General features: G+C 48.0%; 12 protein-coding genes across 12 annotated transcripts; 4 read left to right on the top strand and 8 right to left on the bottom strand.

The window, feature by feature from the left end:
- Positions 1 to 341: 341 nt before the first annotated feature.
- Positions 342 to 963, bottom strand: FVEG_04362 (hypothetical protein; the record flags this gene model as incomplete). The annotated part of the gene is made up of 2 exons (XM_018892154.1): positions 342 to 902; positions 958 to 963. The coding sequence occupies 2 exons, from the start codon at positions 961 to 963 to the stop codon at positions 342 to 344; spliced, it is 567 nt and encodes a 188-aa protein (XP_018748791.1).
- A 780-nt stretch (positions 964 to 1,743) lies between these two features.
- Positions 1,744 to 2,650, bottom strand: FVEG_15458 (NAD-dependent aldehyde dehydrogenase; the record flags this gene model as incomplete). Its single annotated transcript, XM_018904585.1, has 4 exons — positions 1,744 to 1,862; positions 1,921 to 1,990; positions 2,039 to 2,434; positions 2,495 to 2,650. The coding sequence occupies 4 exons, from the start codon at positions 2,648 to 2,650 to the stop codon at positions 1,744 to 1,746; spliced, it is 741 nt and encodes a 246-aa protein (XP_018748790.1).
- Positions 2,651 to 2,701: 51 nt separating this feature from the next.
- On the bottom strand, positions 2,702 to 3,608 carry FVEG_15457 (NAD-dependent aldehyde dehydrogenase; the record flags this gene model as incomplete). The annotated part of the gene is made up of 2 exons (XM_018904584.1): positions 3,126 to 3,608; positions 2,702 to 3,069 (listed from the first exon to the last, which is right to left on the bottom strand). The coding sequence occupies exon 2, from the start codon at positions 2,909 to 2,911 to the stop codon at positions 2,702 to 2,704; it is 210 nt and encodes a 69-aa protein (XP_018748789.1). The 5' UTR covers positions 2,912 to 3,069; positions 3,126 to 3,608.
- A 438-nt stretch (positions 3,609 to 4,046) lies between these two features.
- On the bottom strand, positions 4,047 to 5,440 carry FVEG_04360 (hypothetical protein). Its single transcript, XM_018892153.1, has 2 exons — positions 5,221 to 5,440; positions 4,047 to 5,117 (listed from the first exon to the last, which is right to left on the bottom strand). The coding sequence occupies exon 2, from the start codon at positions 5,107 to 5,109 to the stop codon at positions 4,246 to 4,248; it is 864 nt and encodes a 287-aa protein (XP_018748788.1). The 5' UTR covers positions 5,110 to 5,117; positions 5,221 to 5,440; the 3' UTR covers positions 4,047 to 4,245.
- A 3,455-nt stretch (positions 5,441 to 8,895) lies between these two features.
- On the top strand, positions 8,896 to 10,351 carry FVEG_04359 (hypothetical protein; the record flags this gene model as incomplete). The annotated part of the gene is made up of 3 exons (XM_018892152.1): positions 8,896 to 9,264; positions 9,322 to 9,878; positions 9,940 to 10,351. The coding sequence occupies 3 exons, from the start codon at positions 8,896 to 8,898 to the stop codon at positions 10,349 to 10,351; spliced, it is 1,338 nt and encodes a 445-aa protein (XP_018748787.1).
- Positions 10,352 to 10,604: 253 nt separating this feature from the next.
- On the bottom strand, positions 10,605 to 13,351 carry FVEG_04358 (hypothetical protein). The gene is made up of 7 exons (XM_018892151.1): positions 12,819 to 13,351; positions 12,675 to 12,768; positions 12,595 to 12,618; positions 12,504 to 12,541; positions 12,322 to 12,447; positions 11,361 to 12,259; positions 10,605 to 11,311 (listed from the first exon to the last, which is right to left on the bottom strand). Exons 1-7 carry the CDS (start codon positions 13,029 to 13,031, stop codon positions 10,774 to 10,776), a joined length of 1,932 nt encoding a protein of 643 aa, XP_018748786.1. The 5' UTR covers positions 13,032 to 13,351; the 3' UTR covers positions 10,605 to 10,773.
- A 421-nt stretch (positions 13,352 to 13,772) lies between these two features.
- FVEG_04357 (hypothetical protein) lies at positions 13,773 to 14,583 on the bottom strand. The gene is made up of 2 exons (XM_018892150.1): positions 14,410 to 14,583; positions 13,773 to 14,361 (listed from the first exon to the last, which is right to left on the bottom strand). The coding sequence occupies exons 1-2, from the start codon at positions 14,494 to 14,496 to the stop codon at positions 13,876 to 13,878; spliced, it is 573 nt and encodes a 190-aa protein (XP_018748785.1). The 5' UTR covers positions 14,497 to 14,583; the 3' UTR covers positions 13,773 to 13,875.
- Positions 14,584 to 15,365: 782 nt separating this feature from the next.
- Positions 15,366 to 16,915, bottom strand: FVEG_04356 (tyrosyl-tRNA synthetase). Its single transcript, XM_018892149.1, has one exon. It carries the CDS (start codon positions 16,796 to 16,798, stop codon positions 15,674 to 15,676), a length of 1,125 nt encoding a protein of 374 aa, XP_018748784.1. The 5' UTR covers positions 16,799 to 16,915; the 3' UTR covers positions 15,366 to 15,673.
- Positions 16,916 to 16,996: 81 nt separating this feature from the next.
- On the bottom strand, positions 16,997 to 19,526 carry FVEG_04355 (hypothetical protein; the record flags this gene model as incomplete). Its single annotated transcript, XM_018892148.1, has 3 exons — positions 16,997 to 17,686; positions 17,738 to 18,059; positions 18,119 to 19,526. 3 exons carry the CDS (start codon positions 19,524 to 19,526, stop codon positions 17,041 to 17,043), a joined length of 2,376 nt encoding a protein of 791 aa, XP_018748783.1. The 3' UTR covers positions 16,997 to 17,040.
- A 1,003-nt stretch (positions 19,527 to 20,529) lies between these two features.
- On the top strand, positions 20,530 to 21,458 carry FVEG_15456 (hypothetical protein; the record flags this gene model as incomplete). Its single annotated transcript, XM_018904583.1, has 3 exons — positions 20,530 to 20,793; positions 20,846 to 20,855; positions 21,043 to 21,458. The coding sequence occupies 3 exons, from the start codon at positions 20,530 to 20,532 to the stop codon at positions 21,456 to 21,458; spliced, it is 690 nt and encodes a 229-aa protein (XP_018748782.1).
- Positions 21,459 to 22,236: 778 nt separating this feature from the next.
- FVEG_15455 (hypothetical protein) lies at positions 22,237 to 23,074 on the top strand (the record flags this gene model as incomplete). The annotated part of the gene is made up of 4 exons (XM_018904582.1): positions 22,237 to 22,261; positions 22,310 to 22,404; positions 22,455 to 22,944; positions 23,030 to 23,074. Exons 3-4 carry the CDS (start codon positions 22,519 to 22,521, stop codon positions 23,072 to 23,074), a joined length of 471 nt encoding a protein of 156 aa, XP_018748781.1. The 5' UTR covers positions 22,237 to 22,261; positions 22,310 to 22,404; positions 22,455 to 22,518.
- Positions 23,075 to 23,787: 713 nt separating this feature from the next.
- Positions 23,788 to 25,338, top strand: FVEG_04353 (hypothetical protein; the record flags this gene model as incomplete). Its single annotated transcript, XM_018892147.1, has 3 exons — positions 23,788 to 24,855; positions 24,906 to 25,104; positions 25,160 to 25,338. The coding sequence occupies 3 exons, from the start codon at positions 23,788 to 23,790 to the stop codon at positions 25,336 to 25,338; spliced, it is 1,446 nt and encodes a 481-aa protein (XP_018748780.1).
- Positions 25,339 to 25,716: the final 378 nt, after the last annotated feature.

Here is a 25,716-nt window from a genome sequence, read left to right as displayed (position 1 = left end):
AGCTCTCAGCATAGATCGGCTTTCTGCCTTAAAGCATGCAGGAAGTTCATGCTAACAGTGCTAAGACAAAAAACCCTACAGTATCAGGTTTGAGGTAGGAAAGCAGTATATATAAAATATGAGGCTAACGATGTACGATTCAAACTAATCCCGTCATAGGGCATGACCAGGAATTAGGAATATAAAAGATAGACTATGTAGTATAAGGAAGAATAGCGTGGACGCGTTCACAAAATGAAAAAGCGCCCTATCCCAACACTAAGTAATATTTGAACTCTTTACTTGGCTCTTGCAAATCTAGCCAGCTAATCTGTAGGAAGATGGCAGTTCAAGAGAGGATCTCAAAAGAGGCCCTTTGACACCTTTGTGCTCACTTTGACAAATTGACAATCGAAAGGAGCCAAGAAATCACTCAGACTTTGCTGTAGCACTCTTGGGCCGTCTTCATGAGCATCTCCGATTCTGTTCAGTCTGAACCCGCGAATCTTGTCATCCTTATCGTAAATGTACAGAGCAACCCGATTGTGACCCAATTGCTCAGCGTGAATGGGACTTTGCGCAGATTCTGAAGCCACAATGTCGTAGACATTTGGATGGACATTTGGGGCGAGGGTGATGTTGCGGCGAAAATTGTCCGCCATAGGATGGAAGCAACGAAGATAGCCCTTATCCCCAATAGGCCAACCCTGACCTGGCCTGTCATCGTTGGCAAAGCGCTGATAGCGAAATATCAGCCCTTCACCTGGAGATACAGCGGAGATAAGGCCGTGGCTACCATCAATTTGAAAATATGCACGCATAATCACCGGGGTTAGACCGAGTTCCCTTCCATCAGCAAGGGCGATCTTATACCAATTGTCCGGTCCAGAGAAGATGGCATGGCCTTCGCTGTCGACAAGATTCTATGTCAATAGAGAATAAGCACCGAACTGTAAAGGACAAGTCATCAACACTTACCACCATTGTAATAGCTTTTTAAAGAATGTTATAGTTAAGGATATGATATCAAGGACACAAGGCAGGGTTGGTTGTTATGTCTTTCTAGCAGCAGAGCAAGGTCTATTTGAGTATTGTTTACTGCACTTCTTATCGAGTTTTGACTCTCTATCGGTACCTCTACGCGGCAGAAGCGGCATTGCTCGATTTGCCAATCACTAAGCTGGCTCCTCCATGACTGCATTTCAGCTTTCACCCCCCCTGCAAATATTGAAATCAAAGTTGCATGGCGACCAATGATATCGGCCAGCAACCTGCCGTATACATTTATCAGCTGTGTACTCTCAACTATGTGTATGTCATGGCTAAACCCTTGTGACAGACATTGCAGAAGCCACGCGTCCTGTCAGAGCTGAATCCCTGAATAAGGTATTTCTTCAACGATTATGAGCTGAGTAGCTTTATGTGTTGACGAATCTTGTGAGTAGAATGGCCACATGTGTAAAGGGCTTCAATGTTGAGGGTGAGCGGAACAGTTGCACGGGATCATTTTACAGACGTAAGCGTACATAATCAGCGGTTGGGGGGAAGTTGAAGGTGGGGTTATATTGCCCCCCTGTCCTAATCACCTATTTAGGAGGCAATGGTGCGTTTCAATCGAATGCAACCAAATGATATTTGATGTAGTACCTGTACTATTATGTAAGGACTGGAGCATGATCTGCTACTACAAAGAGTGTGAGGGAGTTGCGATCGCATCTCTCAACAGTGGAAGACGCAAGAGGACCAATTGACAATTCATCTTCCTCAAACTGAACCTCTACCCTGTTCACGTCCAAAGGCAGTTGAGAGACAAACCTTCAATCCGCCGGGAGTTTTATGACTAAAGAAGGCATCATAGTTCTTGGAGATGTTCTCGAACTTATCTGCAAAGGCAGAAGAGTTAGGCCACGACGATTCTCAGACACGAGGAGGCTACTGTACCGTGATGGGTAAACATGAAAGACGGATCGTATTTCCCTTCGACGACAAGGCCCAGAAGAAGGGGGAAGTACTGCAAGCCATTAGTACCCTTGCATAACACGTAGTTTAGGTATCCTACCTTCTGAGCGTAAAGCTGTCCTCCACGCAAGGTGATGCCCTTTTCCATCAGCATTCCAATGGGGAAGTTGTTGGTATTGTAGAAAAAATCCCCGATCAACGCGACATTGCCTCCCTTAGGCATCGCCTTGATTGCCGCGCTCACCGTGTCAGAGCTGTCCCCCTCGACTCCCAAAGCTCTCATAGTAGCATGGGCAGCTGAATTGGTGCTCCTGAAGCCACTCGCCTCAATGCCGCGGTCCAGCCCGTACGGCTCAATGGACAGGATGTAGTCAGCGGGATCAGAGTGATCCTTAACGTTGATGGGAATCATACCCATCGACTTGGCGATATCGAGGCGGTGCTCGTCTTTGTCAATGGCATAGACCTTGCTGGCTGCACGCAGCTTCGCCAGACGCTGGATCGAAAGTCCGATAGCGCCGCAGCCCTAAACGCCAACGACATCTCCCTTGCCTACCTCGGCCAGTTCATTGCCATGCCAGGCGGTAGGAGTCACGTCAGCGAGGCTAACGAGCTTACTGGCTTCTATGTCCTTGGGGGCCTTGACGCAAGTGAGGTCAGCGTTGGGCACACGACAGTACTCAGCCTGATCGCCAGGATAACCCCCCGTCATAAGGGAGTACCCAAAGATACCCGGCAATCTATGCCTGTACATCTGCTCCAGCTACTTGGGGGGGTTAGTCTTGTCACCGAGCGAGCATTCCTTCTTCTTGCAGTAGAAGCAGTCACAGCATGCAATGACAGGGAGGATAATCACTTTGTCTCCTACACTGAGACTCTTGACGTCAGACCCAACGTCCTCAACGATGCCGATGGCCTCGTGACCCATGATCAGGCCCTTCTCCATGGCATTGTTCATATCACCGTTGTACATGTGGAGATCAGAGCCGCAGATGGTGCACGATTGCGTCGGTGGGCGCGGTGATGGTTGGTTTAGGTACGCTGGTCAGCGTAATGGACTTTGTGCCTGTCCAAGTGGCCGCCCTCATCCTGTCGCTGGGTTGAGGCTTGTAGGCCGTTGTATAGACTGGTCTTGTGACACATGTTACATACTGCTCTGTTGAAAGGGAGATGTTAAGAGAGCTCACTTCGCAACTTCTGCCATTGTTAAAATTTGGATGATGTTTGCGATCGAAGATTGTTAGAGAGATTTGGTCAGCAACAGGTTGTGTTTTATCATAGTATCGGCGTATAGTATCACATAACGCCAACTAAGTTCTCTCTGCCGGAATAAGCACCTCTCGTCAACTGAGATGATGAAAAGGTGTCATTGTGCGTAATTGCCTGCATTGTCTCATCATTCCAATGCAATCCCAACGGACAATTACGCACAATGACAAATTCTAATCATCTCAATTTGAGCAGGACCTAATGTTCTGTCTCATTACATGTCATCGTCATCACACCTACGCCTGTGCGCAGGATATTATACTTCGCATTCGGAACCAGACTGACCTGAGTATAGATCATCCCTTGATTGGTGGATCTCGGATCTGCGTAAGAATACCCCGGTCTGGGGAAAAGCTGAAAAGAATGCAACATGTCATACCTGCTAACGTATGCATATATGTCACCCCGATCCCAATCTAGGATCTAGTATGTGGCGATGCTGTTGCGCCTAACTCCATTGGCTGTAGTGACGGATATGGTTATGCTTGTAAGTGCTGGGGGTTCAAGCAGCCGCATTACTAACTGCGGTATGATGTAAGATGGATTGACATCTCCGTTGTCAAGTTGAAAAATGATTGGACAATGCAGTGTTCTATCGATTTGCCTCCATTAACATGGTTATGTCAGGATGATCGTCAGGATCGACTATCCTGCTTGATGCGGCTCAAACTTACGGGACTATCGTCGGGGCGTTATCTGATGTAACGGTGCAAATTAGCAGCACTCTCAGCAAGATTGGCCGTTGTTACTAAGCTGATTGATAGGTCAATACTATGACATGTCAACGGCGTTAAGGCCAACACACTGTTGAGTTCCAGTTAAGCTGTGAGCAATCCATCGCAGGAGAGAAAAGATGCTCGAGTAATAGTCCGGCTTTAGACAAAAACATGTTCTTTGTGACGACCTTAGCTTATAGGCATTGGGGTTGAATGCAAATTCAGATAATTGCTATGGTCTTATAAGGCAAAGTCTCAAATGAAGAGGCCATTATAACATTCTAGATCTTATATAAACAAAAGAAATTAGTATAGTCCTTGCCTATCCACTCGTTTCTTGAACGTAGCGATTCGCTTCATTACCAATGTACTCCTGAATAAGAGTACAGTCACAGGTCCCATGCTGTAGCAACTGCATCTTGAGGTCATGGATCTGATGAGTTAGCTCTTTGACACAATCTGTCAGCCTGTGGTTCTTCTCTTGCAGGTCCTTCTCGGCGGACGCGAGGCTCTTTTCGGTTTCTCGCTGCTTCAGGCGGACCTTTGTCGCAGCCCGCTTGTTCCTCTCCCTGACCTTCTTGAGGTATGGGATATCCGTCTTGTTGGCCGTGTCGCGCCTTTTGGTGGGCGGGCGAGCTTCTGATTCTCTCTGGACACTCGCGGTGAGGATATCGTCAGGCAGACTCATCGTGCTCTGGACACTGGAGCTCACCCTGCGCTTCTTTGCTTCAGGCTGTGGTGGCAGAGGGCGGTAGTGCTCGATATCCTCTGGGGAGCTCGGCACATAGGTGATTTCCGAGTGATTAAGCTCCTGTGATGACTCTGGATGATACTCGATGGTACTGGCAGCGCTCGGTAAGTTTGTAGATTCTGATCGTAGTTGAGGCACGCAAGATTCGGAATTGAACTCGAAACTGTTTGACGGAGTCGTGACGCTTGTGAATGACGGGTCCTGCTGGGGTGTCGCATACAGTTGAGAGAACAGAGGCTCAGACCATTCGACCAGAGTCGGATCATTTAGGTATCTGGGTAGGTACTCTGCACTTTCGTTGAGCGCATACTGGGGATTGTTATCGTTGGATGCGTCGAACCATGGAGTCCCCAAGAGATTAGAGGTATCATCCAAGTTCCCAATGGTTGACATGTCAAGCGTCTGATCTGCATGTTCGCCGGTGCATTGCTCCATAGTAGTGACTGGGGATCCTTCTGTTAGAGACGTTGCAATGACAGAGAGATACCACACGCCCCATTTCCTGACAGCTGCCTTTCGCGAGGCTCATGGCATGTTTATACTTACTTTGACTGTTGTGTTGTATTTTACTCCGAGTTAATTTCTCTGCTCTCTCTATCCATGGAAAAAAACATAGTCGTGATCGATCTGGTAGCCAGCCGCTTACTACTGTAGCCTAAAAGCTAAATGCGGACAGGCGAGTTGATGATGGTGTTCACGACGACATCACAGTCTTTGACAGTATTCGTAAAAATGCCCCCTTTTGACAAAAGGAGAAGATATTTCGGGCAGATAAACATGGTGTGTTGCACTGCTAGTGCAAGGGGACACTACAAGCAGGCATGCCCATGGTCAATAGTCATTTAGTCGTCATGGGATGTAAGATTCGGTTGGGTCAAGTACCCCGCTCCAACATCGTATCGACCATCACATTCAAGGTTCTCTAGCGTATGTCATGAAATCCACTAGTCATCGGCAGGGTAGGTATATTTAGGCAAAAAGAGGTCTTGATGCATTCGGCCAGATGTGAAAACGGGCCGTTACTGAATCTATCCTCATTGACCTATACAGGCAGAAGTTGTGTCCCGATAAAAAAGACAAAGCTTCCATTGATCGCATCAATATACTCATCACGTGCATTCCAGCACCCAGTGTGATGTGTCTCGGGTACCAGTGATCTGGGATAGTGCCATTGCGCTGTGATATTACTCAGCCCGAGGGATCATCGTGGAAATGTGATGAGAGTGGAGGCTAGTAAGCGAGGGTCTTGAAGAGAGTGGATCTCAAAAGCTTGACGTGGTTCGGGGTTCATAAGCTCATTTATCGCCCACCAATAGAGCGTCGCATCGCCCTGTGCCTCCAGACCCTACAAAGGATCTGGACTCATTTTCGGCAAACCTAATTATGCATGAGGCCAATCAAGAGACAACCGGCGCAGCACCGATAGTGGGGAGCAGTGAGCGCCTTCTGGATGACTCCACGAGCTGACGCTGAAGATGGTGTGAGCGAAGATCTTTTGGCCATCAAGCGGAAACGAAGATGTTTCCGAAAGTTAAGCTATGACCTGTCACAAAGTGTGATGGGCGGGAGTTGTACCTCAAAGGGGATTGGACCAGTAGCTCAAGATTATAGTTTCAACGGGACTTAGCGCTATCAAACCCAGATAGAATGTCGATTCTTTGTCGCGAGAATGACGTCTCCACGTCCCCTGCCTCTCAGCACAAAGGTCCTCGGTATCCCACTGACGCGTAGTGTGTCGTACTGTACCTTGGTCATAAGCGTACAGGTTTTGTTTCTGATCCGAATAATGGCACCATAACGGCAGAAACATGAATGGTCTCATGGCAAGACGTGCTGCTACCCTGGAAATCAACGAGCTCGCGGACGGGGATGCCGATGCCAATAGCATCAAGCGTTTGCCTTGGGAAAAGAGGAGCTCTCGTCCTGCCAACACGTTCACGCGATGATATTGGCTGCAATGGTGGAAACAGGCGAGTCCGTAAAGGTGCCAGTTATGTAGACTAAAGCATGATATCTAGATCACCGTCAGGCATGTCGCCAACCGTACAGACAGCGAGTGACACGATGCGACGCGAGCTAGTCGATGATCAGTCCCGATTTCACTTAGAGATTGTAACAGTATACACTGACTTGCACTCGGCGCTCCAGTATGACCAGGGTATGGAAATCAGGAATCCCTCGCGGCCTATCATGGCTAGAACCAGGTGGCCTTTAGGAAGTGTCTCCGTTATCATATTCACCATTGTCTTGCTACTCCTCGTATTATCAGACACCTTTGAGGGGCTAATAGTAGTACTGACGGTCTACCCAAGGACTGTGCGCTGCGACAAAGCGGTATTCAATTGTCTCAGGCCCTGGAACACAGTAGGATACATGCTGAAGAGCATTTATTGCACGGTAACAATGAGACAGTAGTAAGGACAACAGACTAGGGATATGGCGTCGAGAATCACGTCCCACAGCCGGACCCGAGCAACCTTGTAGAGGCCGAACCATCTTTGATCTCCGAGTCTCCCCCCTCCCTGCACCTTGTAAATCGTGCCAATCGCCGCTGACCTTCTGTGCAAGAACCCATGAGACGCCCGCTTCAGACACTACCGTAGAAATGGTGTTGGAGCCAGAGACAAGCATAGATAGACCCCAACATGAATTCTTCCTCACCCCAGGGCATCCAGATGTAACTCTGAACCGTACCGGGCCAATCCATGATATGATACACTGATCGAGATGTCGATAGTACTGCCGCACTCGCACTTATCAATCAGCACACGATACCTGATTTCTGATGTCAAAGAGCACTACATGGAATCATCCAGCAACAAATTTCCCCACGATAGCACGACCCAATCCTGGCAGCCAGGCATGCTGGGCAGAAGTAGAGAGTAAAGTCAAGACATAGCAGCCGCTGCCAGCCGTAGGATTCGACCAGCGACCGATTTCTGGGGTTCTCAACGTCTTTGTCGCCCAAACTGTCTCTAGTGCTGTCTCGCGGTTGGTGCAGCCTAACTCCCGTGCGCACATCTCGTGTGGTTTTCAACAGGGTTTGCTGCGAGAAGCTCGTGATATACAGGCCGGCTGACCAGGACTTGTGATGTGAGAGGAATAAATTTCCTGCAGAGGTTACTACTGATGGAATTTGAGTGCAGTTTTTCCTCTTTTTACCTTTGTAAAGAAACTTCTAACAGCGACCCATCTCATCAGTACTCGTCCATCATCGGTAACAGCTACGTGCGTCGTGGAAACAACAAATGTATTTTGTTCACGATGCATCCGTCTGCCGTGGAAGTTCTCTCTTCATGATTTTCCCGGTTCTATTCGAACAATTGCTTAAAGCCAAGAGCCGGCTGTATTTTCTGTACTCTACCTCAAAGTAAGCAGCAAAGTTCCGCGTAGGATTAATAGAGTTTCCATCCACAGGTCTCGGAGAGCTTGATTACTTATTTTGAGTTCATGTACCTGGCAGCTGGTCCTTTCATCACGAGACTTGCCTGAAGTTTAATATTTAATTTGTCCTATAATCGATTGTGCAATATGTATAGTTTGATATATACTGAGGCTTATATCCCCGTCGCACGGCATGGATTGGGCCAAGGGGAAAGGTTCAATCAGCACAAATATCCCCGCAAGATGCTCCACGCTTATTAAATGATGCATTCTACTATTTGACCTGTGCGAGAAGCTTGTTTCTAGAGAGCGAAGTAAGTGTCTAATCGTATATGTCAGCAGACTGCAACTTAAACCATCCCTTCCAATACGCCTTGCGCAGAGTGTATTTTGACGACACGCTCAGCAACCCAATACCAATAATAATCTTGAGGCGCCGTCATGTTATCTGTCATGCTGTACATCTTAATCACTCGTCAGAGATGATACTCATGCCACTTATCGTGATGGGAGTCTTGAATGGTAGGGACAGCAGATTTCCCCAACAAACGATACCGCAATTGCGTCACTGTGAAGGTTCCATGTAAGGCTCTGTGATGAGAACTCTAAGGCGAATTAACGCACCTCTACGTATTCATATCTAAACTTACTGTGGACAATTTTCCCTATTAATTCACTGCATAAATCTCTCCTTCTCTTTGAAAATCTTTTTCTACTTTTATTTACTCCTCATTGATGTCACTAGATATTTACATCCACCAAAATCACTTCATCCCGACTCCCAATCCCACAGAGCAGCTATCTCCCGGTCTCTCATAACTGACAAAGTAAATCAACATGCGCGTCTTTCTCATCAAGACGGCAAAGGGCCTTTTCTCCTCTTCGGGTGGGTACAAGGCCAATAACGCACTACTGCGCTACCTCTCGTCTAGAGGCCACTGTGTCCGCCAGCTATGCTACTCTTACCGTGGCGAGGTGGAGAGCTATATGGACAGTGGCGATGAGGTTGATTCACGACTGCGTACTCGAGTTTTGCACATGAGGTCGGAGAGCGACAAGCCCGGACAAGATGTGCAAGTTCACGAGCTGTGTATAGAAGATGGTGTTGAGACCCTGGCGCTTGACAGCGAGGCTTTTGACGCTGCATTTGGGGGCAAGGTCGACTCATCGAACCAAATGGCTAGGATGTCAGCCGCGTATATCGAGGTAAAGATGCCTCTCACTCAAAGTTCGAAACTCACATTGCTGACTATGTGTCCGTAGAATGGAACTTCGCCAGGACCGCTTAAGGATTTCATCTCTTTCCTCCAAGAAGAGATCAGACGTTTTTCTCCAACACACATCATCTCCAACGACTGTCCATCCATGAAAGCTAGTCTCGCACCAGAGCTAGCTCATCTAACCATGTCTCGCATAGCAGTCGTGCACACAGCCGAGCAACTCCCTTTCGGTCCCTTTGCCGGTGGCTTGCCTGGACATTCGAGCACAACGCGCGAAGCAGATCTTTTCCAACAGCTCGATGGGATCTGGAGCGTGTCTGAGACGATACGCAAGTATGCGCTTGAGCACGGCCGGCTGCAGACGCGCTTCTTGGTACATCATCCCTGGACTTATCTGGTCGGGAAAGATCATACCATCCCAGATCAGGTCTTTAACTGGGACAAGAAGTTTGTTGGTATGATTAATCCCTGCCCGGTCAAAGGTGGAAGTATATTGGTGGATCTGGCAAGAGAGTGTCCGCAGTTGGAGTTTCTCACCTACATGAGTTGGGGCGCCGATGATGCGACTGCGAAGAATATGGAAAACTTGTCTAACATGACGTAAGTACCTCTATTCCTGATTTAGTTCTATGCAGCGACAATTATCTGACCAGTATGCCAGTGTCCGTCCGTGCTGCGCGGTAGATAAAGATCTCTGGCGCGATATCAAAGTCCTTATCGTTCCATCGCTATGGTGTGAGGCCTGGGGCATGGTGGTGGTAGAAGCTCACCTCCGGGGCATTCCAGTTGTGTCATCGAATGCAGGTGCGCTATCCGAGTCGATGCTTGGGCTGGATTATATCATCCCAGTGACTCCTATCACTGGACAGCGAGACGAGTCGGGGCGATACACTATACCCGGGCAGGATGTAGCGCCATGGGTTAAAGTTATCACCAAGCTCATGCAGGATCGGTCGGAGTATGAGAGGGTCTCGACCACTGTACGGAACGAAACGATTACATGGTTGAAAAGCAACAGTGAGGCGGATATCGAGACATGGTTGATGGGTATGAGGACAGAGTCGGAGATTTAAAATGGAATGGATTGGCATTGCAAAGTTCGTTTTAGAGCGTCGTTACTCTTGGCTAATCCAATAGACGCTAGCAAGCATATTTCAGAGCAATGATACTCGACCTATACGTGTGAATGACTTCACCGCCAAGTCGCTACACCCCAAAGGTTGAAGCAACTCATTTGGGACACCAGCCCAGCAATCATAATTGTACAGCCTTGAATTAACCTACTCTCTCTGAAAGCAACATGACACAACAGAGCTCTGAGGTAGACTCTTATCACTCATCGCTTTCAATTAGTCTAGTTGAGAACATTAACTGGATGGTATCACAAGACATTGCATGTTACTAACAGTCCGTGGCATTCTGTACTGGCTATATAAAGACAATATCGTAGCCATTGATACCAATCTTTTACTTCCATTCCAAAATGAGAGATCCATCAAGCAATACCAAGCAAGCCCTCCCAAGGTAAAAGCTGTATCTCCCCCGTCCACGGCCTCGCCAAAGACAAAACATCATAACTCCCGAGAGCCCAGCCCCTGACCCCCTCACCTTCCGGAAACTTGAAACTCACCTCCTCCTTACTAAAGTTAAGGATCGTGATGGTATGTCTGCCGTTGCTGATCCTCTTGAACGCAAAGACGTTGGCGTGCGTGCCATCAATAATCTCAAGGTCTCCGTACACGAGCAGGTCTTTGAACTTCTTGCGTATCTGGATGCTTCGCTGCCAGAACCTATAGGGTGACACAAGCATGGTGCGGTCGGTTGCCTGGCCTGCGGAAGTCTGTAGAGCTGCGTTGACCATCGTGTAGTCGTCGTTGACGCGCATCCAGGGCTTGACTCCCTCGGGACAGAAGCCGCCGTTAGATGTAGAGTCCCACTGCATTGGGGTCCTGGCATTATCACGAGCTTTGAGGCGCAGAAGATTCTTAGCCTCTTTTCTTTCCGGAGACCCTTCTGGGAATTGAGCGCAGACACTATACCATGTCAGTAGATGTTAAAGTCGATAAGAGAATTGAGACTTACTTCTTGATGTAGGAGACAGACTCAATGTCTATGTATTCTTCAAATCCCCAGGACTTGGGCACGTTTCGCATACCCAGCTCTTCGCCCTGGTAGACATACAGGGTACCAGGAAGGCTTGTCTGCATGATGGAGAGGAGCTTGGTGCCTGCGACACGATGCTCATCCGAGTCGTCGCAGAAACGCGTGACGGAACGCGGCTGGTCATGATTCTCGCAGAAGAGCGTATGCCACCCGTCCTGGTTAACGAGCTTGCAGGCCTTGGCAACTATGTCCTTCAGCTCACAGACCTTCCAAGCTTTATTGCTGAAGCGGCCTTTTTCGGGGACGATGTCGAGGCCAATCATCTCAAAAGTGAAGATCATGTTCAGCACGCCTTCTTCAGCCGCGACCATCCTGAGTCTCTGCTCTTCATCTTCAAGGTACGGCATCTCGCCGACCGTGACGGCGTCATACTTTGAGAATACGGCGGTCTTCATCTCCTGGAGATAGTCCATGAGTCGGACCCCGTTGGCGAAGTAGCATTCACCCGGCTGGTACTTCCTGCCCGGGTGGCGGATCTCTGCGTCAGGGAACCTCTGGTCCTTGGAGATGAGGTTGATGACGTCCATCCGGAAACCAGAGACGCCCTTGTCGAGCCAGAAGCGCAGGATGTCGCAGACTTCCTCTCTGACGAATGGGGTCTCCCAGTTAAGATCTGCCTGGAACGGACTAAACAGCGAGAGATAGTACTCATCCGTCTTAGCGTCGTAGGTCCAGGCTGATTCAGTCTCGTCAAAGAGGCTGCACCAGTTATTCGGTGGCTGCCGATTGCCCTGCTCGTCGTACTTTGGCTTGCGCCAGATGTACCAGTCTCGTCGCGCGCTTACTGCGGACGAGGCTGAGTCGATGAACCAGGGATGCTATAGCGTCAGGTGAAATCAGTCACGTTAAACAGGATACAGAGTTCGAAAGGCTATCTTACCTCGGTCGAGGTGTGATTGACCACCAGATCCATGATCAGTTTCATGTCGCGTGCTTTGAGCTCGTTGATCAAGTGGTGCACGTCTTGCATGGTGCCGTAGGGGCGATGGATATCGCGGTAATTCGACTGCGACAAGGTCAGTGGGTGCTACATCAATTTTTATAAAGAGATGGGTGTCGTACAATGTCGTATCCCATGTCCTTCTGGGGGCTTTCGTAAACTAGAGCGCGTGTTAGACTGGAAGCGCGTCGCTACGGCTGGGATAGAGCTTACCGGGTGAAATCCAGAGAATGTCCACTGTGAACACACACGCGTTAGATCATGAGCATAGGAGGAGGGAGGTCAGTTCTTACCGCCCAATTCCTTGAGGTAGTCCAGCTTAGCTGTGATCCCATTGATGTTCCCGACGCCATTAGAATCGGTATCAAGAAACGACGCGGGATAGATCTAGCCGCCGTATAAGTCGCATGCAGTGACAAGAGAAAAGTAGTTCAAACCTGGTAGACAATAGCTTCCTTCCACCACTTCCTGTCGGGCACTTTTCCAGAAACTTGACTCATTTTTGCAGTGTGAATGTTGACAAGATTGAACTTTGATAGTCTTTGATAGAGTCCCCCAAATCTGGCCGTTCGTTTCTGAGGCAAATTATATAGACACCTCGACCAATGCACAGAGCTCCCTCGAACAGGTTTTCGCATGGTGGCCAGCATTTTCACGTGTCTAAGCTGTCAGAACCATCATAATGCGTCATAATTCTCTGTTGCGGACTGTTAGTATTACGAATGCAAAGTCGCAATATACTTGTACGCGATAGATAACTGCCTAATTGAGTGGGTGTTTTGACAGAAGAGGTGATTGCACTAAAACCTGCCGTGAAATGACCCAGCGTTTATTACAGACCATGATGAAAATAAAAAGTCATTATGTATGTGAGATGGTCTGATACCCTTAAAGTCTGTTCGAAACTTAATGCTGATTTGGAATATTTATTCGGGTGATAATCAAATGACGATATATTGAGTTGTCTTCAGGTTTCGTATAGACACCCTGTATCGTTAGGGTTGCAATCAATCACAGCACTCACGTACTGTGCCGGCTGGAGGCAAGATATGACCTGCAGCCAGCCAATTAACTCTTTTGCTTGTGGTACGATGGCTTCGGCTAATTCTCGATTTTCAGGGTACTACATATGAAGTAGCCAAAGTCAAAATGGGCGAATGAGCCTAATCAATCTTATCGAACGATTCCGTTAGTCTTGATGGCCGTTCCCCACTGCATTTGAGGTAAATAGTGTAACTTTAAACACTCAATGTGGATTGTTCTCACATACACCATCCTCAAATGGGACGTGTGAATGGAGTCTTATTTAGCTACCAGAGCCTGATCTACCTAGTTCTCTATGCTGATTAAGTTATCACCCACAAGTCTCAAGAGGAAGCAACACCTTGAGTGGAGGTGTTGCTAGCTACGTACGCTAAACTAGCGAGATAACTCAATTGGGACAGAATGCACAAAGAAAGCATCTTATTACGTGCTAGTACTACCGGCCTAACATCAAGCAGTGGTCTTATGAGGACCTTCTCGGACAGCCCGTTCATCTGCCTTGACAGGCGGCAGAGACTCCGCTCCATCAGCAGCCAACCCGCCCTCTCGTCTCCCGGAATATCCCCTCTGGCCCTTTTCGACGTTGGGCTTATCAGCAACCGTGTCCCTAACCTTGTCAAACACAGAGTATGCTGTGCTGGTACCGACGCCCTCCAGACCACTGCGCTCCTTCTTTCTCTTTCTCGGATGGACTCCTCTGATTTCACGGTTCTCTTGACCGATCAGTGGTCTGCCGTGAACAGTGTCAATGGAATTGTATATGTCTTTTGATGTTGAGCCCGGCATGTCTAGAGCAGGCATGTTTAAGGCCTCAGTTGTATAGTTGCTCTCGGGGTTCGGGTAGAACGTATCCTCGGCGGGTGCAGTTCCTGGTGGGAAGGTCTCGGCGTGGTACTCTGGTGCGGCATCGTTGCCCTGCTCATTACCTGGCTTGTGCTAGAAATGGTGAGAGAATGAAATAGCGGGTAGGATGCGGCTACTCACCCACTTGTTTACTGCAGGGTGAGCTGGGTTGACGCGAGCGTGGAAGGGCCCCTGGCCGATGAGGGAATCAGGGTTCTTAGCCGCCATGTTAGTTGTTGTTGTTGGTGTAGATGTGAGTGATAGCAAGTCGGGTAGTAAATCACAGAACTTGAAATGCAAAAACGATCAATAAACATGGGAGAGAGTTTTACAACTTACTGGCTTCATGGACTTATAAGTGGCGGAAGTGGCGGAAGTGATATCAGGACGATGAGCAACATGACATCAGACACAGCGCAACACTTGTCGTCCTTTGTTACTACAGATTCGACGCCCAAATGCGAGTCGCATATAAGGACCGTTTGTGCGTGGCTGCTGGAGGTATACGCGTTGGTCACTCATACTGCCATCATCGTGATTGATAGTCAAAGTTTATCATATGTCAGCAAGATGACTATAATTCTGACATCATGACAGCAAAATAAATCTATCACGAAATAAGCACTGTTCTTTTAACACGTGTCCTTCTAAAGGCTAGTGCCAATCGATTATAGTGATCAAATGGCTGAAAGGCAACAGTAACGGATGTTAATGGTTGATGGGCATGAAGGAGGGGTTAAAGATTTAAGCGTGGAATGGCACATTGTCGGCAGGATTAGACGGCGCGCAAGTTAATTCGAGTCCGCGGGGCGGAGCCATTTAACACGCTGACTACGAATTTTGGCAACAGATTTGTTGTCACTCAATTATTTAGCGTGAATCCTTTATCGTATTGCACATGACGTGGCTGGCTAGTATCAAGGTATGACATGACTGAATTCGCGACTAGACATGGGAATATCTATTTGGCATGTTTTGCAGGCATGGTTTCCAGGTTGTGTTGGCTATGGCGATACGCGAGATATAATCATTGTCGGTTTCAATATCCTGAAGCCCGGACTCGCAGCACATTTGGCAGCTATCTCAATCTTTTTGATCTTGGTAATGAACTGGTGTTTCGCATCTCGCTAGAGCTTCCGTAATATAGTAAATCAAGATGTCAAGTGCTAAATATAGAGGCGTCGGTTTGCAGGCTTGAGCCTTTGTATATCAACATCACTATTAGCAAGCTTTCAAATCCCAAGTCCACCTATGTGTATTAAACCGTAGTTTAGGTGTATAAAGGACCAGTCATCGATCTGCAACCAGCCGATAATTCTGAGGTTTTAAAAGTGGTAAAAGGCCAAAGTGCTAAATTATGCAAGATGTAATTTAGTTGGTATTAAGGAACATCCAACTCTTGGTTTTAAACGTGCCCAACTCGGATAGGCAGCTCTCTAGATATCTTGCCATTGCTTTTCACCTTGTTCCCTTTCTTTGGCTTCACGTGAATCGGGTAAGCCAGCTCGGCGATGCGCTGCCACTCATCACCTGACTCAAAGTCGTTCCGTATGGGATCCAGAAGATTATTGAGCGCTTTGATCATTGCGGGCTTAATTGCCTGTGGCGTCAAAATATCACTCTTGTAATCCTCCTTCAGCTTGGAAATATCCTCGTAGACCAATGTCTGGCCATCTCGTGTTTCAACCGTGAACGTTGGCTTGCCATCAGTTTTCAATGACTCGACGCGGAAGATGACATGTTCTATAAACGCAAGGACACCGTTTCCTTCCACTTCCTTGGGGGTGCACACCGCTTTTCTTAGATTTTTGGTGACTTCTTCTGGAGTATCGAGAATATTGATCTTGGAGCTGGGCTCGCTTGAACTCATCTTCTGTGCCTCTCCGAGCCCGGGAACCATGGCGTTCATTAAGTGAGCTCGCAGTTTGTAGCCAAGCTTCGGCATATGATCAATAGCAAAAGTAAATAATTTTCGTTGATCGACTCCGCCCAGCTCCGCGTCAGCATCGAGATACTCTTCATCGAGACTTTGCCATATGGGATATTCCACGCTACCCAGCGTCGGATTCTCGCCTTGTTTGACGACTTCAGAGCCAGCCTTGATCAGTTGTGACACCTTGACATTATTCGAGAAGCGAAATCGGTCGTCCTGGTATTCTTTGCTGTCCTGGAATGAGCTTCCAACCACAAACTCAAGCTTGGAGACATCGACGCCGATAGCTTTGAGCGAGCTGTTGATGAGCAGTCTGTAGTATTCGCATCGGTGCTTGATCACTTCAAGGGGCGCGTGACTATCCATGTGTGCGTGTTTGTCGGCGAGGAGGATCTTGACATGGCACCCTGCGGGGAGGAGCTCAGCGATCTTGACCATGGGTACGAAGTAGCCGCAGTGTGGTTTCCCTGTTGGGGCGGTTCCCCAGTAGACGCGGAGGGGTCGGTCTTCTTTGAGAATCACATTGTCGAGTATCTCGGGGTTCAGGACTTCAGCCAAGTTAGCCTTGATGAGGGTGATTGATTCATCTGGTGACATCGTGGTTGGGTGTCGAGCGGCGCGATGGGCCAGGTTAATGCGATCTCAGAGAAGAGTCGAAGAACTGTAGGCGAGGTGCAGCATCACCTTATAATATTTATTTGTGTCACCAGGGTGAGTCACGCCGGTATCTGGAGTCGGCCCTGAAAGTTTAATGTGAAGAAGGTTTCTTGTCAAAGTTTGACATTGGCGACCTCCCAGTCGTTTCCACGGAGGGGTACGCCTCGTGATCTCCAGAATCATCACAACGTCATATCAAAGTTTACCTCAGCAAGGATGCTATCTATCTCCGCGGTGGTCAGGCCAGTATCAGGATTAGGTGGTACATCCGAGGACATAGTCTGCTCCTGTTGCCATTGACTGAACATCCACGCCTTGAACTTTTCAAGAAGACTTGGATCATCTGCGGATGTCTTGTCTGTTCCAAGAATCTCACGGCCGCGCAACCTGAGGGCCTCATCTGAGGGGAACCCAGCGCCACGTGTAATCTCTGCCTCGACAAAGTTCACAAGGCCGTTTTCGAGCTCCCGTGAGCAAAACACTGTGGCAGGGCGATCGTAGCGCGATGCAAAGGTCTCGATATATCCGTCCAACAAAGCCTGGTTTGTCTCGAAGGGCGCCTCGTCATTACCGACGAATATTTCAACCTTGTCGGAGCTTTGAGACGTCGTGGCTGCGCTGGACGAGGCAGGGGAGGATGAAGTACCGTGCAGCATTTTCTGGTTGGGGAAGGCGAATGGAGGTGCGAAACCTGTCCCGCCGTCGATGATGCTCCAGGAATTGATGTCCAGCGGGAGGCCAGGTCCTGAAGGCAGGATACCAACATCACGCTTGAATCGCAACAGCCACTCGGCGTTGTCAGCAGCCGTCTGGTTCCATGGGTCGTCGCTGTAAAACAATCAGTATGAGTCTATGAAAGGATTTGAAATGGGCACTAACTCATCGAAGATTATGCACCGAGCCTGATGCTGAATCTCAGCATCGGTGGGTACGTGGCAGTTCGGATTGTTGAGTGACATGATGGAGGTGACCCAGCGAGTCAACTCGCGATTTAGGCGGCGGTAACAGTTGACATCGGTCAAGAAGAAGGCCCCCGCTTTTCCTGCAATTATTTCAGAGCAGGGATGCTTTCGTGCTATCTCATTCAACTCCCGGCGTCGAGCCTCCGGATTCATCAACTCATACGAGCTCTCGGGCGTCTCGGCTTTCGCGGCGGTTGCGATATAAGGGAACGGAGAGCGGCGATCATTCTCGATCAGATCTGTACAAATGAATCGTGTCAGTATTCGATAATCTGTGGGTTTTGATGGCAGTACATACAAGGAGGAATAAAGTTCTCAACCATCTTGAGCACTGGAGGGTCGAAGCCCCAATCTCCCCTCCACGACGCCATCGTGTCGCCCTTCCTGAAGTGTTCCGCAAGGTGGTCCACTCGGATGGACCAACTAGACATTGCGATACCGCAAAACCCGCATCGCGATCGTATATCAGGTCCAGTGACCTTCCAGGACTTCATGGTCCTGTCAAAAAATTTGACGTTATGCATGAGCCTTAGGTGCTGATTCAGGTGATCCTTACGATAGAATGTCCTGTCTTCAGGGCGCCTCTCCATGCAGGCCAAGACGTTATGGCTTTCGATGTGATCATCGCTGGGCTCAACTTCGCCGCAGAAGGCACAGCAGATCTGGTTGCTCTGGGGATCCGGGACCCGAGGGCCATTAGGGGCACACATCCATCGTTCCAGAGAGAGGTGTAGAGACTTCTCATGCCGCTGCCAGTCGTACTTGGTCCCAAAGGTGTCTGTGCAGAACGTACACTGGAACTTCTTGAGGGCCACGGCCGAGTAGGGTTTCTCCTTGCGCTTAGTAACGGGCCTCCTCCGGCGGCGGCCACGCTGCCTTGTCACTGAACCGAACGAGGCACCACTCGAAGTGCCAGCACTGCTCGCCGAGGAGAAGTTGTAAAGTGAAGGGTTAGATCCGTCATCTGTGGAAGCGAAAGAGCGCGGACTGTTCTGCCCCGAGGAAGCATGCGAGTTTGAGGCGACAGCACGAGCGATCGCGGTGACGGAAGCCGGTTCATTTTCTGGAGGTGAATCCACCCAACGCTCAAGCGGGTTCATGTTATCTGTATTGTTCTGGAAGGCAGGCGTATCTGGACGCCGGGGAATATCGATAGGCCCGGTCCAGGTATTGCGAACATAAGGTGAGGTAGACCTGGGTCGTTGTACCTTGCGTCTACGGCGAGCATTGGTGAGCCAATTCGAGATCTGGGTTTTGTTGAGGCCTGTCTGACGCTGTAGCATCTCCCTGTCTTCATCGTCAAGGTAGGGATGATCGCTGTGAGAGGAGAGCCAGTCTTTAAGAACCTTGAGCGCCTCCTTAGAGAAGCGAGTTCCATTCTTGGGCCTCAGACTCTCATATGACGGATAACCTGTTTCGGCGGCAGGTTGCGGCTGTGGTTGCTGCTGGGGGGATTCAGAGGAAGAGACATCTGGGAGACTGGAGCGAAGGTGACTCTCGTGAGTTGTGACATCAGTGTAGTCGCCAACGGTATTCCATGGTAAGTCAAAATACAGTAGGTCATCAGGCAGAGAACCAACGAGAAAATTGTCTGGGATGATGGACTGGGAGTGATCATCATTGAAAACCTGTCGGCACCAGAAACTCAAATCATCGTCATCGCAACGGGGTACAAGCATGCCCCCGTCCGGATCAGCAGGTACCATGATTTTCTTAAGTGAAGTGAGAGACAAAGAAAATGCCGAGAAAATCCGGGTCCTGTCCTGGTGGCCAAACGTTGCGTTCTCTTGGCGGCCGGACGGGTACCCTATGTGTTGATGTGACGGCGAAGGCTGGCCCAGGCACGGGGGCGGGGTTTGGTCAGCAAATGTGCGAAAGCAACTAATCACTTAGGTCGAGTGGTTTTCAAGGACTGTTCAGTGAGTGCAGACGCATGACACGGACAAGTTTGAGGAGTGTAAAGGTGAAAATCAAGCACCAGCCTAGTCTAGTTGCTCGAGGCTCGATACGGAAGAGATAAGTTAGTGCGCCCTTGTGTCAAAGACAAGTGGGCTCTTGTGGGGCATATGTGAAGCTAATCCAATATCAGTATGGAGTACGGAGTAGTCAATTTATCTTCAGCGAACTACCTAACCTAGAGACGTGGGCACAAGTCCCAATCCATAGGGTAGGACTCTTATATATACTAGTATGCAATGTAATTTAGAGATAAATGCAGACGTAAATGTGATAATATGTATAGATACAATTAGTTTGTTTTTACAGGTCCCTCTTAATTAGGGTCGGGATCTCGAAAGAATACAGAAATCGACTTGATAGCAGTAAAATAGATATGTTAGTAGCTTGGATAATAATAGCTAGCCCGAGATCATAGAAAGGTTATACAGATTAGGGCGTTTTGCATGTCTAATTTATCAATTACGCTGGACGGTCCAGGTATGAAGTAATGTAAAAGGCCACAAGCCCATGAATCTAATTCAAACAGAGGCCAATTTTTCGGAGTAACGGAAATAGCCACCGGATCCGATGAAGATAACAACATTAGGCTTAGCGGCGGATTTAATTTTATATGCCGGTATAGAATCATAGATAGAGCATAAAGTATAAGTATCGCTTGAATAACTATATTTTACGTAGCTTCTTGACTAAGCTCTTTTATCTTAGCAATTTAAATGTAAGAAACCTACTTGACAGCATTTGACCTGTACGATGCCTTGCTCTGAGTGCTTCAGAGGCCACAGCCATGATGGCCAACCGACTGGAGAAGTCCAGCAAATGTTTGGACGGCTAACTTATGTTGCTTCTCCACCAGATAATAAGCCAGCTAAGGGCATTATTGTCATCGTTCCTGATGCATTTGGATGGGGCTTTGTGAACAACAGGCTTCTTGCTGATCAATATGCTTTGAATGGCGATTTCTTGGTCTACCTTCCAGATTTCATGGATGGTAGATCGGCCCCAACATGGCTTCTTGTATGGGGGCACTGATGTCATTTGAGACTGTATGTACTGACTGGTTCTACAGGACATCGTCGGTCCGTTGACTGACACAACTCCAAGTTGGGGCTGGATCTGGAAGCCGTGTGTGACTCTGATAGCTCTACAGATAATAGGCTAACGTTTTGTAGGTGGTACCTTGCGCAGACCATATACGGAATGGCGCCCTTTTTCTACTATAACGGCTTGGCATCTTCATGGCCCAGAATTCGGTCCTTTTTCCAGGCCCTCCGTTTGCACGAGGTCCTCAGCAACGCATCGGGGCCGCAGGATTCTGCTGGGGCGGCAAACCCGTGCTGACTCTGGCGCATCCAGAATCTCTTACTGAAGATGGCATTCCGCTTGTTGATGCTGTTTTTACAGGCCATCCAAGTGGCATGTCGCTGCCTGGGGATGCAGAGCCAATTGTAAGACCTGTCTCAGTTGCTATCGGAGATAGAGATATTGTTACGTCCATGTCTCAGTTTAATGTGATGAAAGAGACTTGGAAGGATCTGGATACTCCTACAGAGGTGGTGGTGTATCCTGGAGCCGGGCACGGATTCTGCGTGCGGGTAAATGAGAAGAACAAGAATCTCTTTCAGCAGAGCAAAGAGGCGGAAAAACAGGCTTTGGATTGGTTTGCGATGCATTTTGGTTAAGTCAAGGACCTTTTGTGCGACACGGCTGACAAGGTTGAGCTAGACAGTTCGGGTTAGTGGTGTAGAAGATCAGTGAAACACGCTTGCCACTACGTCATAAAATACTGCATGCAGTTATAATATTTTCTCTGCCGTGCGTTGTGATCCTTTTGGGCAGTATTTTAGGTTCACGCATACCAGACCAGACGTCAACGTCGATGCACCGGCCAGAAGATCACTTAGCTTTCGGCAGTTACAAAGCCACCAACGCCATTGTGTAACGTTGCGCCATGAAAATCACTAAAATGCATAGGTTATTGAACAATGGTGCATGAAAATTTACCATTGAGATCTTCACGATACTTCTAAGAATGTACTGCATGTAAAAGTTTAATCTTTCAAAACCTATAAACTTTATTTCTAGATCCTTGGCAAGGACCAGTTGTCACTGATTTTCTCAGCTACTCACGACCATAAAAGCATATGGGTCCTGCTCATATTGTAAGTTCTCTACTTCCCGTACATCAAGCCTGCTAATGTCTGCTGTTTCTATATAGTATTCCTTTACTGAGATATATGCATCTCACTAAAACACTCCCTCGTTAAAGACACCGTACACCCCGACTCTATCCTTTCACTGAGGCCACAATAGCCGAATAAGTACTCCCCATTCTGTTACAATGGCAAACCGACTTCCCACCCCCCCTGAGTGTGCCGTGCCGCACAAGATACCTATTCAGGTTCACAGGCAATTTATGGGCACCTACATACCACGTAAGAAAGTGGTACGAGCCTGTGACAGATGTCGAGTAAGAAAGACCAAGGTGTGTATTATTCGCCTGACCTAAAAACATTGACTCATATCACAAAAGTGTAGTGGATTCTCACCATGTACACGGTGCCAGCGGGATGGTTTTGTCTGCACCACTGAAAGAGCAGTGCGGGGCTTTAAGCGACTGTCGCTAGGGTATGTATCTCGCAGTCATCAAAGGTCCACGTTACTGAACCTGGAATCAGAGATACAGAAGTGGACCGGGAAACGCACTCTGCTCTCAAAGCAACCATTCAGTGTCTTTACCTCATGGTGCGCAATGGAGACACTTGGGACTTTGATGAACCTGAATTAGACAGTAATGGGGAACTCATAGTTCACGATATTGTTCATAAACTAGGCTTTACGCTTCCAAGCACAGAAGCCGAGTCACCAAACTCCCCAAGGGTTTTAGAAGATGAATCGATGTCGGAAGATAGTGCCAGTCAACACAAGAAGCAACTTGAAGATCAAATCCTGAAGGAGGAGGCCGTTTTAAGGGATGCTGGTATACCCACGCCTTGCCAAGACGAGCAATCGCCACTGGAACAGGTTGCCGAAACCTATAATGATAGTTCGAAGGAATCCATTGATCACAGTGTTGGTGGTGACGCTTTGAATACCTTGGCACAGCAATGGGTCGACGCTTTCTATACGGACTTACCAGCGCCAATCTGGGGGGCAGATATGATGACTGTGAGTTGGCCGCGATCAGATTTTATATCTGAGGCCTCCGGCGAGACTGTGTCAGCTAACATGCCCCTGCTATTCCAACCATTAGATTCCAATGCATATGGAAGTTCTAATAGTGTTAAATATTCTTTAGAATAACCACAAGTTATAAACAACAGGGAAGAGTTAATTAAGTACACCTAGTTTAGTTATAATTCAGATTCGCTATTGAGTGCGCCTCCTGCGTATATAGAAGTGCCCTTATAAAATATGATCCTTTCTAAATTAAATCAACAGAACAGAACTATCATAGCAATCAACTACATTCAAATTACAGAATGCCCAAGGCAACTCTCAATAAGGTATCAAAGTAATATACCTTACTTCTTTTACAAGATCCACAACACCACTCGTCTTCTCCAGATACTGCAATCAACGAGACCCGAGTATCCGATGCTACTTACTGTTATTTATCTGCAGGCATTGCTGTCGGATGTCTTTAACTACTCTATTGTATATAATCTCATAAAAGATCCCGGTCCTTGCTGTGCTTATTGGATGTTGTACCATAGTGATTACCGCGGATAGTCGTCAATTGCCTGCCCATTTGGTTATTAATTACAATCACGTTACTTGCAATAGCATTAAAATGGCTGGTGGCTATGTTTATGAAGAGAATGTCTATTTAGATATTGCATATTCTAACTCGATACATAAGCCGTATAGGAGGCCCCATGATCCCCCTCTTTATCCTGACGTGGCGCAATGTGATTTGTTGTCTCAAAGTGCCTTTACCCTCAATGGTCTCAAGTCTGGCTTTCGGTTTTGCAAAAACAAATACTGCAACGCTTTTTTTTAAACGTTAACATGGCGGAAAATAACATGGATAAAGTCCCTCGTGGTACTGAGGATATATCGTCCAAGCGTGGCGCTCCAACACCTCGGTATATGGTTATCCATCGCGTGAAATGCCCTAGATCAACCCCAGCCCATTCTGGGCATCCTCCTCTTTCATCATATCTTGATGTTCCACGTCTGTTTGTCGGCGATAACGAAGCAAGCCCCCTCAAGGGTCAAATCCCGGATGAGGATTCCCAGATGCGAGCCAAAAGGAATCCCACTATTTCTTTCATCATACACCGCACTTACAACTGTCTTGAATACCATAACGCAGTATTTGAGGCCTTACGGGAGGCTTCAGCCAGCTCTGCGCCACATAATCTCAGTTCTCAATTATGCCTGTCGAACGATGCTGACGGTGCTGTAGCAGAAGCAGAGTATATAGAAATTGTATCGAAGGATTTGAACGACGGAATAGAAGCAGTCAAGGAAGCTGATACCCTGCAAGATACTGTGGACGAGTCATTGTTACTGGGCTGGCAACGAGAACATAACTTGGTGGCACCATACCTTCATTTCTATCACACTCGACATCTGCTGCGTGACAACGTCCCGCAGTTGCCAGAGCGTCAAAGTCAAGACATCAATCTCCTCCTTAAGTACCTGGACAAGGAATTTAGCCCCGACTATCAAGAAGCCGAGAAACTTTTTTTTCGCGAAGGGCTTGTAAGCAGGAAACACTTTCACAAGCTATTTGGGCCGAGAGAGATACTAGTCACTGTGGAAGAAGGGAATCATGTCGCCATGGTTTCAAAATATCCTCCTCTCCCTGGTTCGAATCCGATACGGTTAGAGTGCGAAATGTGGAAATTTGATGGCCGTTTTGCAAAGTTCAGAAGGATTATCACCATACCGTGGCCAAAGCATGCCGCGGATGCGGATAAGGTCCCAATCAAGTCGCTCGGTATCTTCCCTCTTCGATTCGATCAACAACTTGAGCATCGTCTTAGAACGCGTGGGGAGTTTTTCTGGAAGCTTCGAAAACCAAGATTAGTTCTTTACGATGCCCCAAGCCAGGTTCTCGATTATCGCATGGTAGTTAGACCTAATCATTATAATGCTTATATACTTACTCTACTGTGTAGGTAAACGGTCGATATATGGTTGATATCGAAACCTACCGTCGTTTCCACAGACCAAACACAATTCAGAACGTGGCCACAGAGCATGTTGAACAGTACCTACCATTAGAAGTCACAGAGTCAGTCTCACCTCCTACTGGCAGCTTTACCCTTCTACTACCGCCGACAACATATGGCTTCGGATTTCACGACAAGAAGTGGCGTTCGTGCCTCCAAATTTGATCGACGCCAATGCCACGCTGACAGCACCTTTATAGGAAAGCTTGTTATAGGATATGCGACTGATATAGTCTGGAACGAGGACCTATTTCATAAGCTTGTCATTCCAGAGGGTGAGAAGAACATCCTGAGGGCACTCCTTCCCGAAAACAAGGCATCTGTAGATGTCGAAGCCGGCCGGGACCGGGGTAGTTTATTCCTATTTCGTGGCGAATGAGGGACCGGCAAGACATTCGCTGCGGAGGCCCTTGCCGAAGTAGTAAGGAGGCCGTTGTATCGATTGACACCTTATGAGGTCGGTATAGAGCTTAATCAAGTTGAGACTAACATCAAAGAGGCGTTCTATCTTGGGGATATTTGGGATGCCGGTATATTTCCAAATTCGACCCTGTCAGACTTTGGCTTTAGCTAATCCGTTTAAGTAATCCTTTTGGATGATTGTGATATCTTCTTGGGTCAGGGGCAACAACAAACCTTACTGGGTAACTCCATTGCCTCAATCATCCTCCAAGCAATAGAAAACTACTCTGGTATAGTTGTCCTTACGATGGCAAATACTGGCAAGTTCAATTCTTTACCGAGTCTGCACAGGTTA

The sequence above is a fragment of the Fusarium verticillioides genome, chromosome 4 (genome assembly GCF_000149555.1).
Source record: "Fusarium verticillioides 7600 chromosome 4, whole genome shotgun sequence".
Classification (NCBI taxonomy): Eukaryota; Fungi; Ascomycota; class Sordariomycetes; order Hypocreales; family Nectriaceae; genus Fusarium; species Fusarium verticillioides.
The sequence above is the reverse complement of the archived record's forward strand: the minus strand, read 5'-3'. Positions and strand labels throughout refer to the sequence as shown.